Source organism: Eutrema salsugineum, unplaced genomic scaffold, assembly GCF_000478725.1.
Source record: "Eutrema salsugineum unplaced genomic scaffold, Eutsalg1_0 scaffold_7, whole genome shotgun sequence".
NCBI lineage: Eukaryota > Viridiplantae > Streptophyta > Magnoliopsida > Brassicales > Brassicaceae > Eutrema > Eutrema salsugineum.
In genome coordinates, this window is record NW_006256486.1 from 3,137,628 (window position 1) to 3,158,533 (window position 20,906).

Consider the following 20,906-nt stretch of genomic DNA (forward strand, 5'->3'; position numbering starts at 1 on the left):
ATAGAACAACAACTTCAAAATCCGGTGATAATCCCAACGGTAAACAATCAATCTGAAATTGCTACCGTACTATAATTCTGGAACCATGAAACGAACGAAGCTGGCCAGAGAAGGAGAAGCTGAACAAGATACAAATAACGGCTTGGCAATTATAAAAATTGTTCACTGTTAATTTTATGTGCTAATGTAAAAATATAAATTTTTTATTCTTAATTATTTATTTTAAAAAATATATATCTAAATGAAAATTAATAAATAGAAAAAGTAGTAAGTAAAAAAACAAACAGAAACTATTATGTAATGGAAATTATGTTTTTGAACTTTAATATTTATTTAGAGAAATTGTTTATCAGATTTGTGATATATCTAAATCAATTTTTAATTGTGTGACTCATAAAATATCAACTATATTTTAATCTATAATCTAATTATACAGATTAATTATGTGGATAATCAATTTAAAAATTTTAAGTTGTTTTTTCGGCAGTATTATGCGAAATCTATTCTAGTGGAAATGAAACTAGTTAGGATTGTTTTTTATTGACAATGACGATGAAACCGGAAAAAGAAATCGAGATTTGAAATTTTAACCCAGTGGGTTAGAGATTTTCAATTGATTTTTTCTTTTTTGCACTAATTCAAAATTTGATTTATAATCGAGACTATCAACTCATATCATAACTGTCCAATGAAGAAGAGATGTGATGAATCAAGGAATGTGATTTCTTCTCAAGATCCAACTCTTTCATGTGGTGTGTAAGAGATGCATAAAAAGGTAGGTCTATAACTCGATTTAAAAGGTACTATACGTTAATCCAAATGGTCACAAGATCGAGAATCGAGTGGCAGTGGGTACGAATAAAAAAATTTAACGGTTGGTCTGAACCTAGAAAGATTACGGATTCGATTTAGACCTTCCTGGTTATCCAAAAAAAAGGTAATTAAGTTAATTAATATTCAACGCTTTTTGATTTTGTCTGATTTTTAATTGAGTTGAAAGAAGAAAGGAAAGGAGCTACAATGCTGAACTAGCAAATCAATGAGAAGCTTCTTGTTTTAGGTTTGGGCATTCGGATATTCGGTTCGGTTTCGGTTCAACATTAATCGGTTCCGAATATTTTGAGTAAAAAGGATTAGAACCTATCGGATATTTTTATAGATTTCGGTTCGGATTCAGTATCTCTATTTCAGTTTAGTTCCGGTTTGGATATTTGACCCGGTTATTTTTTTCAGGCCTAGCATGTCTTATTTAGACCAACGGAAAAAACTCGCGTGTATATAGAAAAGAAATTAATAACGTTTTATGAGTATAACCATCTTTTCTGGCTACATTAACAGAACAAAAAAAAACATTTGATTAATTGTAAAAGAAGGCAAACGTTACAACCACTTCATGTAAAAAATCATAAATTATTACATATCCAGATTAAATGAGATTTCATTAAGAAACAGTAACTTAAATTAGATTAATTTATAATTTTCTCACGTCTTTTCATAATTATTTTTATTTATATTATATTTTATGTTAATTTTATATTGTTCAGGATCAGTAAGGGTACTCTCCGATGTAATTGCCGGGTGCGTCATAGTTACAAGTCACGAACCACCAACCATTGGTGCATTGAACCCTAGCACACCCTATTTTCACCGAGTCTCTCCACACCACTTGCGTGTAATGCAAGCATTGTTTCCCACCTGTAGTGTTCAAGTTCCACAAAGCATTAATATATATACTAATTAATCACTTACACCCACTTGTTTTTTGCGTTTGCTCTTATTTTTTATTTTTGCTAGTAAATGGGTTTGCTATTATACGTCGTTACATTGTTGTGATTATCTTCAAATTTAACGATATTATTCTAAAAAAGTTAGTAACATTTTTTCCGGAAATTATAAAAGCAAAGGCATAACAAACATGGAAAGGAACACATCCTTTTACGTTTTGGTTTTTTACAATCTGTAACTCTGTAAGAATGATAAAATCATCAACTTTTATTACAATTTTGTTTTGTTTAAATTATTAGTTCTTATATATTACTACAAAATCAATATTTGTAATGTGTTAAAGAAAATAAAAATACATGTATTGTATAATCTGTAAACATTGGAATTTAACCATAAGGTAAATGATTAAACGTTACTTCAACAAAAGCTAGATTAGTAGAAACTTTTATAATATTTAGTATTTCTTCCAGGTTAAAATGAATAGTACGATATGGATAGTTTGTGTAAGAAGTTAAATACCTGTGCAAGAATTGGTAGTGTAGTTGTAGTAAGGTTTCTCGTTAATCCAAAGATTCACGGCTGATATGCCCGAGAACGTGCTACTGCTTCCCTTGGCTAGGTTTTCTCCATATGGTCCGCTCGAGTGCACGAGGTTGCAGTCTGATTTTCTAGCGTTTGCATAATTTTGTGCGTAGGTTGCGACCGTTGCATCCCATACGACGTTCGCTACTCCAACTTGCGAACGGGCAGTGTTGTGAGTGTTAAGGTAGTCTTGTGCAGTGTTTTGAGCGTTGGATGCAATAACCAGAAAGCTAGCCGCAATGATTAGGAGTACTAGGGTTTTGAAAGTGTTCATTATCGTATTTTTTAAATTAGTGTTATGGTTGTATTTTTGATATATATTGTTTTTGTTGTAAGTATGAGAAGTATATGATTTGGTCTCATTTATATAGGCATCATATGCTTAAGGTCAGCTAGTGATTTTGGGAAACTTTGACATTGGGGAACTGACTTTACTTTTTAAAGATTTAATTTATTTTGAAGAAATTTGGTGAAGTAAAATGACCAAAAAGTGACTTCACAGACTTTATCACTATTAAGCAATCTTAAGCTATAGATTTAGTTGGTCTCGAAACAAGAAATCACATAAGCAAAATAGTACGCAGAATAATGATAAGCAAATTAAGTTTGTGAACAAAACTTTCTTACAAACTTTCTTGTTAGCGAGCAAGTTTTTATATCAAAAGCATAGTGTAAATCTACTTCTTCATCATTCACTATAACGATTAATGATGTATATATTGATGTGTATTTGAATTTGTATATCGTTGATTTAATCGGTATATATCAACTGTTGTACTAAATTTCAAATTAATGAATCAATAATCTTAGAAATTATTTTGGAAACTCGAATCTTTTCATCTTCGTACTTATTCACTTCTAACTGTAGCGTATCATCACTTTTTGTTCGTAAACATTTTTACTTATAACAGTAATAATCCCAAAAATGTTTTGTAGGATCACGTCTCTTTCTCACTATATTTTTGTAATTTTCGCTTAATTATAGCCATAACACACTACAAAACTATAGAGTTATTGTGATGATATTTTGAAAAAAAAAATATTGGACGCATATTTGTGACATATCAGAGGCGATATTGTGTGATAGAAGACCGTCCTAGAATTGTCACATATTTGGCTCGGTTGAGGTTGATAGTCCTTGAATTCAAACCGGTTCGTGAAAGAGATGCTAAAGCGTGAGCAAGAGCTCGAAAATCCTTAGGCCCAATTCCAAAAGAAAAGGTTTGAAAACGAGGGGATGGACAAAGTTGATTAAGGATTGCGATATCGGATGTTAGGGTGTGAGATAAGTCCCAAAATTCCCTAAGCCCCAAATATGACTACAACTCTCTCTCTCACTTTGGAATCGAAGGCTGCGTCAAGCAGGATGAAACTATTTGATAAACCGAAAATCGATCAATAGCTAACCACTAAAATATCGACAAAGTTCTTGAAGAACAAAAGAGAAAACTCAAAAGAAAAATTTTATAACAGATAAGTGATGATTATTCTGAGTACATCGATGCCTTTATATAGAGGCTAAAGGAGACCATCGGTCATACACAGAGAATTAAAAGACATTAAATGAAACTAAATGAATCTAAAGATACGTTGAATAAGGATTGGATTTCCGGATGACCCTTCCCGTCCTCTCGCTAGACTTTTGAGTTTCCTTGACCGTTATACTTGGCCGCGAATCGATCCATGGTCGTGAGATGGGTGTGTATTAACCTCGTTAAAACCCCATTCGGAAAACCCAGTGGGATAAAACCGAATGTAAGGAAAAAGAGTATTAACACAACACCCCAACCAGGTCAGTTCGGATCAGAGTACATGAGAACGGTCATGACTTTGTGAACGGGTGTTAAGTCGTCAGCTCGGCCTTGGTTCCTTAGCTCGGTGAGAACTTGCTGGATTGCTCCCGTGAGCTTTTTGGTACGCGACCTGGTCATCGGTCCAGTTGGCATGGCCAGGACGTCGTTCTGGTCGGCTCCTTGGTCTTGTACCCCGTCCTGAACCTCGACTTCGCATGGCCAGGACGTCGTTCTGGTCGGCTCCTTGGTCTTGGTACGCGACCTGGTCATCGGTCCAGTTGGCATGGCCAGGACGTCGTTCTGGTCGGCTCCTTGGTCTTGTACTCCGTCCTGAACCTCGACTTCGCTTAGCTCGGCCACTTGGTCTTGTGTTCCGGGCTGAGCCTCGATCTGTTCCTCATCCTGAGCTCCCATCGGTTCCATGATTCTATCATCCCCTCCCTCCCTCTTGAAAAGGACTTGTCCTCAAGTCGGCTTCATCTGCGTAAAAAGGAATGATATCAGCAATATTGAAACTTGAGCTAACTGAGTACTTACCTTGGAGGTCGATCTTGTAAGAGTTGTCGTTGATCCGCTCTAGGATAGTGAATGGTCCGTCCACTCTTGGCTTCAATTTAGACTTTCTCTCTTCCGGAAACCTCTCTTTCCTTAGGTAGATCCACACTTGGTCTCCGGGCTCAAACATCTTTTTGGTCTTTCCTTTATTGGCGTACTTCTGGAATTGCTCCGTCTTTCTTTCGATGTTTTGCCTTGCCTTTTCATGCATCTTCTTCACCAGATCGGCTTTCTTTTTCCCATCCATGTTCTCACGCTCAGCCATTGGTAAAGGGGTTAGATCCAAAGGTGTAAGAGGATTAAAACCATACACTAACTGAAATGGTGAAAACAAAGTTGTAGAATGAACAGCTCGGTTATAAGCGAACTCAACATGAGGTAAACATTCCTACCAAGTCCTAAGGTTCTTTTTAATGACCGATCTCAAGAGAGCTGACAAGGTCCTATTGACCACTTCGGTTTGACCGTCGGTCTGAGGGTCACAAGTGGTGGAAAAGCACAATTTAGTTCCTAGCTTAGCCCACAGCGTCTTCCAAAAGTAACTAAGGAATTTAGTGTCCCGATCTGACACTATGGTTCTAGGAACTCCATGTAAATGAACAATTTCCCTAAAGAACAGATCGGCTATGTTGGAAGCATCATCGGTTTTGTGGCAAGGAACAAAGTGTGCCATCTTAGAGAACCTATCTACTATAACAAAGATAGAGTCCTTACCTCGGCGGGTCCTAGGTAACCCGAGGACGAAGTCCATGGAGATGTCTGTCCACGACTCGGTAGACATGGGTAATGGAGTGTACATTCCGGCGCCCTGGCTACGACCTTTGGCTAGTTTGCAAACCGTGCACCTTTGACATATTCACTCCACATCCTTCCTGAGGTGCGGCCAGTAAAAATGGTCTTGGACCACACTTAGCGTCTTAAGAACTCAGAAATGTCTCATCAAGCCTCTCCTGTGTGCCTCCCTGACAATCAAGTCACGCATAGAAGTGTTAGGTATACACAATTTATGCTCATAAAACAAGTACCCATCACTCTGGTAATATTTTCCATAGGCAAACTTGGAACTGGCGTGATAAACTTCTTGGAAATCCAGGTCGGTTGCGTAGGCTTCTTTCATCATCTCAAATCCAAGTATCTTGGCATCAAGCGTCGAGATCAGGGCATAACGTCGGGATAGCGCGTCCGCCACAACATTCTCCTTTCCTTGCTTGTACTGAATCACATAAGGGAAGGTCTCGATGAACTCAACCCATCTCGCATGTCGCTTGTTCAGATTCTGTTGTCCTTTGAGATGCTTCAAGGACTGGTGATCTGTATGGATAACAAACTCCTTGGGCCACAAGTAGTGTTTCCAAGTCTGGAGAGCTCGGACCAAAGCAGAGAGCTCCTTGTCGTAGGTCGGGTAGTTAAGCGTTGCTCCTCCAAGATTTTTGCTAAAGTAAGCGATAGGTCGCTTCTCCTGCATGAGCACGGCTCCAATTCCCACTCCGGATGCATCACACTCGATCTCAAAGGTCTTGAGAAAATCAGGCAGAGAGAGTAAGGGTGCGTGTGTAAGCCGGTGCTTGAGGGTATTGAACGCTTCCTCCTGAGCTCGTTCCCATTTAAATCCAACATCCTTTTTGATGACCTCGGTGAGAGGGGCTGCAATCGTACTGAAGTCTCGGACAAACCGTCGATAGAACCCGGCTAGACCGTGGAAGCTGCGAATTTCTCCAACCGTCTTGGGGCTTGGCCAGTCTCGGATAGCCTTGATCTTCTCCTCGTCCACCTGTATTCCCTGTGAACTGACAACAAAGCTTAGAAACACTACGTTATCCGTACAAAAAGAACACTTCCTAAAGTTTCCAAAAAAACGTTCCTTCCTAAGGACTTCTAGCACTTGTGTTTAAATGATTCACATGCTCTTCTAGACTCTTACTGTATATCAGGATGTCGTCGAAGTAGACCACTACAAAAACGCTTATGAACGACCTAAGCACATGATTCATTAATCGCATAAAGGTACTAGGTGCGATAGTTAGGCCAAATGGCATGACCAGCCATTCATACAAACCATGTCTGGTTTTGAACGCGGTCTTCCACTCATCTCCTTCTTTCATTCGGATCTGATGGTAACCACTCTTTAAATCTATCTTTGTGAACACACTAGACCCATAGAGTTCATCTAGCATGTCATCAAGACGATGGATTGGGTGGCGATACTTTACCGTAGTGTTGTTGATAGCTCGGCAATCAACACACATTCGCCAGGTTCTATCCTTCTTTGGCACCAAGAGCACGGGCACGGCACAAGGACTTAGACTTTTGTGGATGTAGCCCTTGGCCATTAACTCATCGACCTGGCGTTGGAGCTCCTTGGTTTCTGTCGGATTGGTGCGGTACGCAGGTCGGTTAGGTAAGGACGCTCCAGGGACGAGGTCGAGCTGGTGCTCAATACCTCGGATCGGTGGTAGTCCGCCTGGATTGTCTTCGGGAAATACGTCCGCATATTCCTGCAAAACCCAAGAAATCCTGCTCGGAAGTTCCGGCTCGGAGTTAGACGTGCTAGCCAAAGCGGTTTTGAACATAAGAAGAATGAAAGGTTGTCTCTCAAGCACAGCCTGTTTTATCTCTCTCGGCCTCACAAAAAGAGTCTCTCTTCTCACGGGTTGAGTGTTTAAGGCTTTTTGTGGTGGCTCACTCAGTGTTTCACTCTCATTTTTAGTGGAGGTGTTTAGGGAATCACTCACGGTAGTTTTTCCTTTGCTACTCCTTTCCAGTTGGATTTGATCCCGGTAGACCTCGTGTAGGGATAGAGGCGCCAGCACGACCTTACGTCCTTGGTGTTCAAACGAATGTTTGTTGGTGAACCCGTCGGGGACTGTTTTCCGGTCGAACTGTCATAGCCGTCCTAACAGAATATGTCCGGCCTCCATAGGTAAGACGTCACACAACACTTCATCTTCATATCGTCCGATCTTAAATGGCACGGTGACTTGCTTGGTGACTTTGAGTTGCCTTTGGTTATTAAGCCATCTGAGATTGTACGGATGCGGATGCTTGATGGTTTGCATCCCGAGCTTCTCCACCATACTCTGGCTCGCCACATTCGTGCAACTCTCTCCATCTATGACCATGCTGCAGGTCTTCCCCATGACTATACATCGTGTGTGGAAAAGATTTTTCCTTTTATCCTCTTCTTGGACCGGCTCTTGTGACACTAGCACTCGCCGTGCTACCAATAGCTCTCCTCCAGCCGCATACTCTTCTTCAGGCTCCTCATCATATTTTGGCTCGGCTTCACTTTCGGCTTCGGACACGACCTCGCCAGTGCCTAGAAGGATCATGGCTCTCTGGTTTGGACATTTTTTCGCATAGTCACCCTTGCCTCGGCACTTAAAACATTCAATATCCCGAGTCCGGGCTGAGGTTACCTCGGCTTTGCCTTTGAGGTCGGTGCTTTGACCGGGCTTGACTTCGGACTTCGGCCGCGTTGGATAGACAGCCTTGTCTTCTCGGTAGGTCGGTCGCGAACTGGATCCGGTAGTGAATCGATTGGTTCCCTTGCGCCTGAGTTGCTGTTCCAAGAGGATTGCTTTGTGTAACATCTCGTACATGTCCTGGTACTCCTGAAGTTCCATTCGGTCTTGAAGGTCTCGGTTTAGACCGCTCAAGAATCTCGCCATCGTTGCGTCATCAGGTTCAAAGACATCGGCTTTGATCATAAGCCTCTCCATCTCTTGGTGATAGTCTTCCACAGACTTGGTTCCTTGAGTAAGACATCTGAGCTTGGTGTGCAGCTCGCGTTGATAATGCGCGGGCACGAACCGTTGCCTCATTAAAGTAGCCATCTCTTCCCAGGTTTCAACAGGCCGTTCTCCGTTTCTTCTTCTACTGATCACGATCTGATCCCACCAATCGATCGCGTAGCCGTTGAACTCTGAAGCAGCTAGGTTTATCTTCTTCCTCTCTGGAAGATCTTGACATCCAAAGATGATGTCTACCTTCTTTTCCCATTCCAGGAAGGCGTCCGGGTCGCTCTTGCCATAGAACGCTGGGATCCGGAGCTTCATTCCTCCGAGGTTGTTGTCGTTTCGGCCTCTGGCCGGTTCGGCTTCGTAACGCTGCTGTGGCCGTCCTCCTTCATAACGGTCGTTTGGGTTTCTCGCGGGCATGGCATTTCCTCGGTCTCGGATTCCTCCAGCTCGGCCACGAAACATTCGGTTGCCTCGCGGTCTCACTCGGCTACTACCAGATGAATGGTTGTTGTCGTAGAAAGGGTTGTCGATCTCAGGTTCCTGGTTCCGATCTCGGCGGATGTGTATAGGTTCCTCACGGTTTTGATCGTTTACTTCTGCTGGCCTCGGCTGACCTTCAAGTCGCTCCATTCGTTGGCTCATGCGCTCCATCATCTCGGTGATCTGATTAAGCTTGGCTTCCATCTCTCTGGGGTGTACCAACGAACGTGATTGTCGTCTCGGAATGTATAGAACTCACAATCGTCCAAAGAGAAATCGGATGACATACAAGTACCTCGCAAAAATTAAACAAACACGTTAGTAATCAAATTCCTCACAAGTGTTTTCCCTCTTTGTTCACTCACTCTCTTAATGACCTCACAACACACTAGAGTTTCTCTCCGGTTCTAAGCAAACTAAATCGACAAATCGACTTAAGCCTCAATCGAATCGGTGAATCAAGCAAGTTAGACGTTTTAAGAGATAAGAAAAATAGATAGGAAGAAAAGAATTCTGATCGTTTTTTTTTTTTTTTAACTTTTGGACTTCTTTCTTTTTTGACATTTGAACTTCCTTTTTTTTTTTTTTAAATGATCGATTTACAAGAGAAAGATGAGAAAAGATAGAATTCTAAAAGAAAAGAAAGATAGTACCGATTCACAAGTGCGTGGCTCTGATACCACTTGATAGAAGACCGTCCTAGAATTGTCACACACTTGGCTCGGTTGAGGTTGATAGGCCTTGAATTCAAACCGGTTCGTGAAAGAGATGCTAAGGCGTGAGCAAGAGCTCGAAAATCCTTAGGCCCAATTCCAAAAGAAAAGGTTTGAAAATGAGGGGATGGACAAAGTTGATTAAGGATTGCGATATCGGATGTTAGGGTGTGAGATAAGTCTCGAAATTCCCTAAGCCCCAAATATGACTACAACTCTCTCTCACACTTTGGAATCGAAGGCTGCGTCAAGCAGGATGAAACTACTTGATAAACCGAAAATCGATCAATGGCTAACCACCAAAATATCGACAAAGTTCTTGAAGAACAAAAGAGAAAACTCAAAAGAGAGATTTTATAAAAGATAAGTGATGATTATTCTGAGTACATCGATGCTTTTTATATAGAGGCTAAAGGAGACCATCGGTCATACACAGTGAATTAAAAGACATTAAATGAAACTAAATGAATCTAAAGATACGTTGAATAATGATTGGATTTCCGGATGACCCTTCGCGTCCTCTCGCTAGACTTTTGAGTTTCCTTGACCGTTATACTTGGCCGCGAATCGATCCATGGTCGTGAGATAGGTGTGTATTAACCTCGTTAAAACCTCATTCGGAAAACCCAGTGGGACAAAACCGAATGTAAGGAAAAAGAGTATTAACACAACACCCCAACCAGGTCAGTTCGGACCAGAGTACATGAGAACGGTCATGACTTTGTGAATGGGTGTTAGGTCGTCAGCTCGGCCTTGGTTCCTTAGCTCGGTGAGAACTTGCTGGATTGCTCCTGTGAGCTTCTTGGTACGCGACCTGGTCATCGGTCCAGTTGGCATGGCCAGGACGTCGTTCTGGTCGGCTCCTTGGTCTTGTACCCCGTCCTGAACCTCGACTTCGCTTAGCTCGGCCACTTGGTCTTGTATTCCGGGCTGAGCCTCGATCTGTTCCTCGTCCTTAGCTCCCATCGGTTCCATGATTCTATCATTGTGAGAGAATGTTTCATGCAAGAGACAAGATATCACCTCATTCTGACTATTGAATTCAGTAATTGAGTTTGAAGTCAAGTTCTTGCACGGCTAGGCCAACCAAACCTCATATTTTCACCATGGTCAGTTAACGCGTTTTAATATCGTGAATATCAACTATTTTAAACCGTATTGCAGTCCTAAAAACCATCTTCATGCCTGAAAAGAATGCAACAATAGTCTTAACGGCCAATGAGGTGTTCCGCCAGACTCATTGTAGCATCCATGTCACCATAATTGCTTGCAAAAAAAAGGAAAGCGTCCGCAAACCTCCTCTCCGAATGGTTCATTGAAACTCTTACCCATCGATATTTCATCTAGACCTTTTTATCTGTTTTTTGTTTGTCATTTGAAACTCTTAGTTGCGCCACCTTTTGCAATGTAAATTGTAATTTTTGGTAATAAATACATATTTTCACTTATAACTGTTTTTAATAATTCAATTTTTTTTTTTACAAAATCGTATCTTTTCTTTGTAACTATTTTATTCACTTTCAACACAAGACAGATATGCAATTTAATGTTTTCCAGAAAATTTAACTTTTTTATCATTCACTTAATATTGAAAATCCTAGAAATCACTATTATATTGTTTTGGTGCTTTTTGAGCTGTTTCTAAACTGTTTCATTTATAACCATTTATAAAAATTATATATATAAAATAGATCGCGTCTTCTATAAGAGCATCTCCAACCCTACTCCATTTATTCCTCTAAATGTCATTTTGGAAGAAATTCTTCTCCAATCCTATTCCATTTTCACTTGCAAAATGGAGGAATACCACTTTTTCTTCCAAATATGGAGCAATCTCATTTTCAACTCCATTTTGCAGGTAAACTCTTTTATTTACAAGATAGTTCTTTACTTTTCATTAATTCTTAAAACTATATTTTTTATTTATAATTTAATCTTTGATATTATATATATTTAATTTAAAATTAAAGATAGATAGATTTAAAATTTGAGAATAGAAAATAAAAAATATAAGAAGATTAACTGAAACTAGAAATAATATAAAATTAAAAATACATAAAAAATACATAAAATTAAAATGTACTTTCTTATTATTTTAAATGGTGTGTAGTATTATTTGTATATTATAATAGTTGAATTTAAAATAATATTGTAATTTATAGAAGTTTTAACTGAAAAAAATAATGGGTTCATTTGTAATTTTTATAAATAAAGTGCATTATTAGTAATTAACAATAAAATAAAAATAAAGAATATACTTATAATATTCTTTTTGGAGTTGAAAATAGAGGAATACATTGGAGAGAAATCCAACTCTATTTTGCAGTTCCTCCATTTTGGAGATAAAAATGGTGGAATACATTGGAGATGCTCTAATAGGAGAACAAATAAAAACTACAAAATTTAACAAATATATATTATTAAATATATATAATTAATAATATATAAAGTAGAAAATAACAGTTTTAAGTTATGTAAGATTTGAAATTTGTTTTTCGAACCCTTTCATTCATTTAGAGTAATTGTCTATGTTAATAGGGATCACTTTTGAATTTGCTTAATGGTATAAATCTATATAATTCATAATTTATTAAATTAGAAAATAACAGTTTAAGTTATGTACAATTTAATTCATGTTGGTTTATTATTGTTAATGAAAAATTTATACATAATTTCTTATTTTTAATATTTTTAATAACAATAATCGAAATTTGTGAAGCTTTTCTAATTTTAAATATGTTGATGTGGACCAATAGATCTGAAAAGCTTATATCTTCAACTTTTATTATAAAAAGAAATACTATATATAGATTAAACCTTCAAATTAAAAAAAATATATACATGAAAAGTCAACCTATCAAGAAAAAAAAAGAAGAAGAAATCTCTAATCTATGTTTCTTCTTCAACTGATAATGCATGTGCATGGCCATGGTATATATGGCATGTGCATGGCCGTGATCCTCCGCCGGTTACAACGTGAATCGGACATAAACATTCATAGTGTTGCATACAGCATATATACTGAATTAGTTTAGATACCACTTGTACCAATTTTCCATATGCTATATACTTTAATTAATAATATATACTATTTTTTTTTAAAAAAAAGTGAGTGTAAAAAATAAGAAAGACTGAGGTACTTAAATACCAGAAAGATAAGAGAAGGGGCTAATTAGTCTTTCTTATTTTTTACACTCACTTTTTTTTGCCAAGTGGATAAGATAATGGACCGTGAATTCACCATGCTGAATTCTACAAGATTCATCACATCACATGCGAGCATAAAACAATCTGATTTATAATCAGTTAAGTACAGAAACATATATATTACATATTTTTGAACCGAAACCAAAAAACTGATCTACTTTATATTAATGGACCTACTATAAAAATGTTTTGAACTTGGATAAGGTTTTAGATGACTTCTAATGATTTGCTTCGATAAATATAAATTAAAGTTAGCTAGTATCTGTATTTCTTTGTATCCGATAGAAGCTTAGATATAGAAGGAGGTACAAGGTGGTCGAGATCTTTGGAAGAAAGACTCTAACATGCATAGCCACTACTAAGATATCACTACAAAAAAACATGCCGAAAACCTACGGAAAATATCGTCAGAAAAACGTAGGAAACGACCATTTCTTACCAAATTCCTACGAAATTTTGTCATAGGAAATCGGCCGTCGGAAATTGTAATAGGTAAGAAAATGGTAGGAAGTTTCCTACGAAAATGTTGGTAGGATAGTTTTCCTACGAAAATTTTAGTAGAACTTTCCTACCAAATTACTACCATTTTCTATCGATTAGTGTTCCTTCCAATTTCCTACGAAACATCACTTACCTATTTCTTACGATTTTTTTACTAATCTTTTACTACTAATTTCTTACCAATTTCCTACCAATATAATTTTATAAAAATAAAAAAATCAATTAATATCGGAAATTGAATTTAAATTAAAATATAAATTAATTATAAATTTGATTAATGAAATATACTAAAAAAAACAAAATAAATTCTCTAATTACTATGAGCCTAAAATTTGACTAAGTAATTATTAATTAGAGGGAGAGAAGGTGAAGACTCTTATTTATAGAGCAACTTCTTCACCTAAATTAACTTAGATTATCGATGTGGGACAAATCCAAAAACATAAGTTTCCTACGAAATTTCTACGATTTTTTCTACAAACGATATTTCGTAGGAAATCCGTAGAAAATTTTAATTTTGCTCTTTTTATAGTGCAGTTTCTTCATCTAAATTCTTAACTTTTCGATGTGAGACAAAGAAAAAGACATATTTTCCTACAAAATTCCTACGATTTTTCTACAAATAATATTTCGTAGGAAATCCGTAAGTCAATTTCCTACGAAATTTCCACCAGTGTAACAGTCAATTGGATCCTACAACTTTCCTACCAAATTTTGACCATATTTTCTACGAATATAAATTTGGTAGGTTATTGGTTGGATATATCCTACCACTTTTTGACATTTTCTTTTTGTAGAAAATTTCTTACCTATTTCCTACCACTTTTATTTTTCGTCATAATTGCGTACGAAATTGATGAAAAATATTTCTACCAAATACATTTGTAAGAATTTTTCGTATATATACGTACGGTACTGGTAACAAGGTGGTCAAGATCTTTTAGTCTTTCACGCTCTTCATTTTTCAATGTACATAGACCCTTCTATTACAGTACAGAGGATTAGTCCCATTTTCGCCACAATCAATCCATGCCCCGGCTTAGAAAGCTAGCGTACTAAGGCAAAGGACCGCTTGGTCTAAGCCATCTGCGCTTTCCACTCCGTAAGCATTTCTTAGAAATCGTGCAGCTCTTCCCCTTCGTTCCTTTGCTGACCAACCTTCGGCTTGAGCTGTATGAGGCAGAACTCGTCCCACGTAGAAAAAGTCGGAACTTGGTTGATCTTGCAAGTCACTGTCATTGTTTACAAGCAACATAAGGAATTTTGATAGTTTTGTGTTTACAAGAAAATGTATTTCAACATAGATGTAATTCAATAGACAAAAGAAAGACCATAGAACATAAAAGACAAAATCTTGTTTTGTATATATTCTGCCTAGACGTTACCGGATCGAGTGACGCTTGAAACAAAAGTCACAAAACTAATATCACATGTTGTGGTTTCAGACCTAATATCACTTGCTCGGTTTTGGACCTTTTGGTCACTTGGATCCTCTGTTTTTATTACTTTGTTCTTCAAAAGATTTTTCTAGATCAACAAAAAAAAGAGAAACATTTTTCTTCAAGATTCCAGGTGAATGAAGTAGGGAACTAGAAAGGTTCAAAAAAGAAAAAGTAGGGAACTAGAGATATGATATTTACAAAAGTACAAAACAAAACAAAAAAATAACCTTTGGATTCTACATATTCAGAGTGAACGACTATTGAAAAGTGAAAGAGGTATTTTGTCAAAAGATTGAACTTGCTAAAAAAGAAAGTGATAAAAAAAAAAAAGTTAATGAATAGTTTTGTTTATGTCATGCAGCAAAACTTAGACTACTTCTAAAATGTTGGGGACTTTTAAAAGGTCAAATGAGGCCAATTGGGTTCCTTAAGGATTGCTTAAAAGCTTTTTTAATAGGAAATTCATCAACAAACAAAAAAAAAAGGAAAATTAGGTTTGCTTAATAGATTGTGTTCCATTACGTATTAACAGACTCAGCAACTGCAAGAAACAAGATTTACTCATTCTCCCTTTGTCGTTTTCTATATATTTGTTTATTGTTTTTCTTGATTTCTGCGCGCCACTTATTCTAAGTTGAACCCTTCAGGAAGAAAAAAAAAGTCGTAGCCAAGTAAAGGTACGTATGGCTTGTTCACTGCTTATATTAGTGTAGGCAAAGAAATTTACATTTACAATCAAACTCGAGCGGAATGGCACTGTGCTTTTGACATTAGTACCAAAGGGCAAGGGCTTAAACTCGTTATATAGACCCAAACTCGACTCCAACACCCTATGTGGATCACTCAGCCACTTAAACCTCGGTCTAAGGGTTTTGCCCTAGTTGGGAAATTTAGAGTTTTCATAATACTTACTCAACCCCTGAATGAGTCAGACGAAACTCAGATACCCGATTCTATGAATATCTTTATTAAAAAATCAAAATTATCGCCTGATTAATATAAATGTTCAAGACTTAACCCAAAGTTTACAAAACCCTTCAGACCCAGATTAGTTTATATCTTTGGTGTAATCTTTGCGACTTTGCCCAACAAGAACAATCCTCCTTTGAATAGAGTAATATCCACCCAAAAAAATGAAGATTCTTAATAGGTTTTTGCTCCTCTTGATCATAACTTTGGCCTTTCTTCAATCTGTCCAACCTCAAGATCAATCAGGTTTTTATTTTTTTGTTTCCAATTTGATTCCTCTGCAGCTGATCAAAAAGCACCCTTTTAACGTTTGTGGTAAATCTTGGAGAAAACTAGAGACAAGATTAAATTTTTTTGTAAAAAAACGCTTTTTAATATATTTTTCCAAGTATCCTCTTCCTAACATTCACATAAGGTAAATTAAGTCTCATAATGATGGAACTGTGTTGGCACAAAAAAAAATATCAGAGATGGAGAATATTCATCCGTTCACACAAAATACATATCTTTCAACCCAAGTTACCTTGATCACTACTATAAATTATTAAATTTTCTTGAACAGGATTCATCAGCTTGGATTGTGGGTTGGTCCCAAAAGACACAACTTACACGGAGAAGACGACGAATATAACATACACATCAGACGGGAATTACATCGACAGTGGAGTGGTCGGGAGGATCAATGATACCTTAATGACTCAGTTTCAGCAACAAACTTGGAACTTAAGAAGCTTCCCTGAGGGTCAAAGAAACTGTTACAGCTTCAACCTAACAAGGAACCGGAAATATCTGATCAGAGGAACCTTTGTGTATGGGAATTACGACGGTCTGAATCAACTCCCAAGCTTTGATCTCCACATTGGTCCTACCAAATGGACCCCTGTTTCAATCCGAGGAGTTGGAAATGCTTCAATACACGAGATCATCCATGTCTTATCACAAGACCTTCTCCAAGTTTGTCTTGTCAAAACAGGAGAAACGACACCGTTTATTTCTTCCTTGGAACTTCGTCCGTTGAACAACAATACTTACGTCACTCAAAGTGGATCGTTGATGCGGTTCGCGAGAGTTTACTTCTCACCCACTCCATCGTTTCTCAGGTAAATTAAAGGTTGATGTTATTGGTTGTTTTGTTCTTTATCTTTGAAAATCAACAAAAGTAAGCTCTCTCTCTCTCTCTCACCTTTCTATAGGTATGATGAGGACATCCATGACCGAATCTGGATGCCATACATTGATGAGAAAACAACTTCGTTAAGCACGGACCTTCCTGTGGATACAAGTAACTCCTACAATGTGCCTCAACTCGCAGCGAAATCCGCTATGATCCCTGAAAATGCTAGTCAGAATCTGAATTTAGAGTGGACTCTCGATGATATCACAGCACAATCATATATATACATGCATTTCGCTGAAATCCAGAATCTTGAAGCTAATGAGACCAGAGAGTTCGACATAACTTACAATGGTGGCTTACGTTGGTTCACCTTCTTTAGCCCTCCAAAACTTAGCATAACAACTGTGTACAATCCAAGACCTGTGAGTTCTCCTAATGGGAAATTCAATTTCACTTTCGCCATGACCGGTAACTCAACTCTTCCTCCTCTTATTAACGGCCTCGAGATCTATAAAGTCTTGGACTTTCCACAACTTGAGACAGACCAAGATGAAGGTAAGTTAAAACCCGTTGTTTAATTCATGACCAAGATTATCTGTCTTTTTTTACTATCTCTGGTTCTTTGAATGATGATCAGTTTCTGCTATGATGAACATCAAGACAACATATGGATTGAGCAGAAAGATAAGCTGGCAAGGAGATGTATGTGCTCCTCAATCTTATCGGTGGGAAGGTGTAAACTGCAGTTATCCAGACTCCGAGCCACCGTTGATCATATCCTTGTATGTTCTGTTTTCTTTTCTTATCAAAAAGGCTCTTAATTTTGGGGTTTTCCATAAGTTCCGATTTTTTTAAAAATTTTGATACTTTCTCAGGAACTTGACGGCAAGCGAATTGACAGGTACCATAACACATAAAATATCCAAGCTAACAAGGTTGAGAGAGCTGTAAGCATCCGAAACTGTAACACCAATGAACTTTTAAGTATTCGGTATGGTTTATATCGCTATGAGTGAGAAGGACAATAACTCTGCAATCTTTCTCTCTTCAATGTACAGAGATTTATCAAACAACGATATATCAGGAGAGATTCCAGCGTTTTTTGCTGATATGAAGTTGCTGACACTCATGTGAGCTTCTGTGATTAACACCCTCTCTCTCTGTCTTCTCTTTCTGTTCTTTTCTTAAACATTTAGTCTTTTTCATTTGTAGAAATTTAAGTGGAAACCCAAAGCTCAATCGCACAGTTCCAGACTCTCTTCAGCAAAGGATAGAGAGCAAGTCTTTAACACTATTGTTGTAAGATTTCCTCAACTCATTGCGAGTCAAGAATAAGTAAAATCATGTTCCTTACGACAAATGTTTACATATAGTGTGACTAATGTTTGCAATATATTGTTTGTTCTATCTTGTGAGTTTCCAATATTTGTTTGTTTTGAAGAAACAATATATATACATATATATATATATATCGATGTTTTCCGATTGCGGAAGAATGTTCATTGTGATAAACTATAGTTGTTATAAAAAGGGATAAGATACTCCATTGTCAATTGATACTCTGTTTTGGTCACTCTGCTCTGATCCTCTGTTTTTATTACTTTCTTCTCCTATGTTTTGGTATTGAGAGATTTTCTGGGAACAATAAAAGGAAAATGTTGTTCTTCAAGAATAGTAGGTGAATATGAAGTAGTGAACATCTTCTGATAGATAACGTGAAAATGAAAGGTGTTTTGTTGATAATTCCTTTTTTTGATGACAGCAAATACTTCGCTGTTAAGTCAAAACTCTAACTAAAGTCTAACCTTTAACATAAAATTCAAAAAAATACTTATCCTTCCTTTCTTTTTCCACTAGAAGCAAAAATTTGTCTAGTGGAAGAGGGCAAGTGGACAACTAATCTCCTATGTCAAATGGACAAAGCGCATGAAACGTCAAACGCTACCAATAGAACTTAGCTGTCTAAGCTCTTTCCTTAGCTTACGAGAGAAGAGCTTACAAGCATCCAAGCTTAGATCCACCGCCGCTGCTAGTGCCACGTGCGCGGCGGCATCCTCCAAGCATGTCACGTGCTTCACACCCACCTCCACCTTAGGCATGCTCTGTTTCTCCACTCCTTCCACCATCGTCGACATGACAAACCCCAAGTTTTGTTGCGCTTGGGGCACAAGAAACCCGAAATCCGACCCGGATCCTGAACAGGTTCTTGATGATCCGGTACTCAAGCATGACGAAAGATCAAAACTTCCATCCGAGAGACTCAAAGAAGCAGCCGCCATGGTGGAGGCGGTGGTGATGGTTCCGTCGATGACAAAACTCCCGCCGTGTTTTGTACTCATCGACGACGATGCCGAGATTGCAGTCGCTGTTCCATCTTTGAAAAACTCGAACCGGTAACCGAGAACGTCTGAGATTCCTGACTCACGCCATGCCTCGAGTCGACCCCATGGCTTCATTGTGTAGCCATCAGGTCGGAGGATTAACCACGCGCCGGGGCTAGACCGAGTGACGCGGTTCGAACCGGGAGATGGTACGAAAGGTGTGACCATTGAAGCCATAGCTACTGGTGAGCCAGAGAGATCATGGATTGTTATCGACCAACCTTTTCTCTCTTTCAAAGTCTGTTCCTTTCCAATGCTCAACGAAGATAAACTGCAGAATTTTGACACCAAACTATTAAGATCACACAAAATTCCAACAATCTCTAGAAAAAATATAAATTTTAATGATTACTGACCTTGGAGTAAGATTCCGGTCACCGGAGTTTCTGAATCCGAACTTGCAAGTGAAAACAGCTTGCTTTGTGTTCCCTTGGACTTGTAAAACCTGAGGACTACACTCAGGCTCGCCGTCGAACTGAAACACAAATCTCGGGTCGGGTTCAACCCGTATAGTAGCATGGAGCTCCGGATCCGACCCGGACTTAGTCTTCTTCTTCGACTTAGTGCCCAATTTAACCCAGCCGTTGTGAGCCAAACACGTCCTAGTCTCCGCCGTCTTCAAATCCAGCGAAACCTCGAACCGACCAATCAGCTTCTCACCGGAACCAGCGACGATTCCACACGACGCAACGCGAGAATAAACCTCGACGGAGACGACACTCCATTTAGGCTTCTTCAGAGACCTCTCGATTGCCTTGCTTAAAGTGAAGCAAGCTGCAACGGCTGAGACGTTACCGGAGCAGCACCGGGGCTCCGACTCGGATTCGGTTCGCAACAGAACGGGAACAGCGACGATCTGGCGTGAGAAGCTCTTGAATTTGATTTTACAGTAGCAATTACCAGATGATACGTCCGAAACAGACGGTCCCGATGAGGAAGTCGACGAAGAAGACGACGGTGATCCCCGAAACCTAAGGGCTAAATTCCCGACGATGATGCGTACGAAAGTGCAGGGATCCATTGAATTGAAGATTGAATTCTCGGTGGATTTTCAATTAGTGAGAGGTAAAGCAAAGTAACACAAAAACCCTCATGCACTGATTTAGGGTTTAAGAGAGGGATTGGAGTAGAAACGGTGAAGAAGAAAGGCATTTGAAGAAAGCTATAAAAATGGAAAATTGGTGTGAAAGAAACAGGCTGGAAAATAGCTGTGAAAATATTTTACGAAAATTGGCTTAACAGATTTTGTGGGGTCAAAAGCCTAACTTCCTCACCTATTAAATTAGTGAGACAAATCAACTTAAATATTTCTTTCCTTTTTTTTCCTAAGTCTTACCTTTTTTTTTCCAAGACTTACTTATGTGTTATATATTGCTTTTCTCGTTTTTTATTCAATGTTTCTTTTTAGAGAATTGTTTTTAGTTTTTGTTGTTCTGTCTTCTACAATTTTTTATATAATTTCCAGAATTGTTTATGTCGTCGTTATACATGGTAGGATGGTACCATTTTTTTTACGAAAAAATAAATCAAAGAATCATGTAGCAATATGAATGTGTTTTTGGTGGTCTCATATTCTAATGTGTATGTATATTCATTTTCGTGGTTTTAATGATATTTTACACGTGTTATTTGATATTCTATTGGAAAAAATAACTGAAAACACGAATGCTGGATATTGATACTGTAGATTTTTTATAGAGT

The 20,906-nt window shown here is 38.1% G+C and overlaps 3 protein-coding genes and 1 pseudogene across 3 annotated transcripts; 1 reads left to right on the top strand and 3 right to left on the bottom strand.

The window, feature by feature from the left end:
* Positions 1 to 1,546: 1,546 nt before the first annotated feature.
* On the bottom strand, positions 1,547 to 2,581 carry LOC18011074 (pathogenesis-related leaf protein 6). Its single transcript, XM_006393121.1, has 2 exons — positions 2,245 to 2,581; positions 1,547 to 1,695 (listed from the first exon to the last, which is right to left on the bottom strand). The coding sequence occupies exons 1-2, from the start codon at positions 2,579 to 2,581 to the stop codon at positions 1,547 to 1,549; spliced, it is 486 nt and encodes a 161-aa protein (XP_006393183.1).
* A 2,999-nt stretch (positions 2,582 to 5,580) lies between these two features.
* LOC112082917 lies at positions 5,581 to 9,079 on the bottom strand. Its single transcript, XM_024150631.1, has 3 exons — positions 7,583 to 9,079; positions 6,557 to 7,534; positions 5,581 to 6,435 (listed from the first exon to the last, which is right to left on the bottom strand). Exons 1-3 carry the CDS (start codon positions 9,077 to 9,079, stop codon positions 5,581 to 5,583), a joined length of 3,330 nt encoding a protein of 1,109 aa, XP_024006399.1.
* A 6,792-nt stretch (positions 9,080 to 15,871) lies between these two features.
* Positions 15,872 to 18,163, top strand: LOC18010786 (annotated as a pseudogene).
* A 341-nt stretch (positions 18,164 to 18,504) lies between these two features.
* LOC18010787 lies at positions 18,505 to 20,305 on the bottom strand. Its single transcript, XM_006393123.2, has 2 exons — positions 19,562 to 20,305; positions 18,505 to 19,476 (listed from the first exon to the last, which is right to left on the bottom strand). Exons 1-2 carry the CDS (start codon positions 20,224 to 20,226, stop codon positions 18,759 to 18,761), a joined length of 1,383 nt encoding a protein of 460 aa, XP_006393185.1. The 5' UTR covers positions 20,227 to 20,305; the 3' UTR covers positions 18,505 to 18,758.
* Between the last annotated feature and the right edge of the window lie 601 nt (positions 20,306 to 20,906).

Excerpts from the sequence above, each read along its gene's own strand:
- LOC112082917 (XM_024150631.1), bottom strand. The coding sequence starts at position 9,079 with ATGGAAGCCAAGCTTAATCAGATCACCGAGATGATGGAGCGCATGAGC. Across the intron at positions 7,535-7,582 it reads AAGATGAAGTGTTGTGTGAC|TTCGACCGGAAAACAGTCCC; the intron begins GTCTTACCTATG and ends CGGCTATGACAG. Across the intron at positions 6,436-6,556 it reads GTAAGAGTCTAGAAGAGCAT|GGAATACAGGTGGACGAGGA; the intron begins GTGAATCATTTA and ends GTCAGTTCACAG.
- LOC18011074 (XM_006393121.1), bottom strand. The coding sequence starts at position 2,581 with ATGAACACTTTCAAAACCCTAGTACTCCTAATCATTGCGGCTAGCTTT. Across the intron at positions 1,696-2,244 it reads CACTACCAATTCTTGCACAG|GTGGGAAACAATGCTTGCAT; the intron begins GTATTTAACTTC and ends TGAACACTACAG.
- LOC18010787 (XM_006393123.2), bottom strand. The coding sequence starts at position 20,226 with ATGGATCCCTGCACTTTCGTACGCATCATCGTCGGGAATTTAGCCCTT. Across the intron at positions 19,477-19,561 it reads GACCGGAATCTTACTCCAAG|TTTATCTTCGTTGAGCATTG; the intron begins GTCAGTAATCAT and ends AAAATTCTGCAG.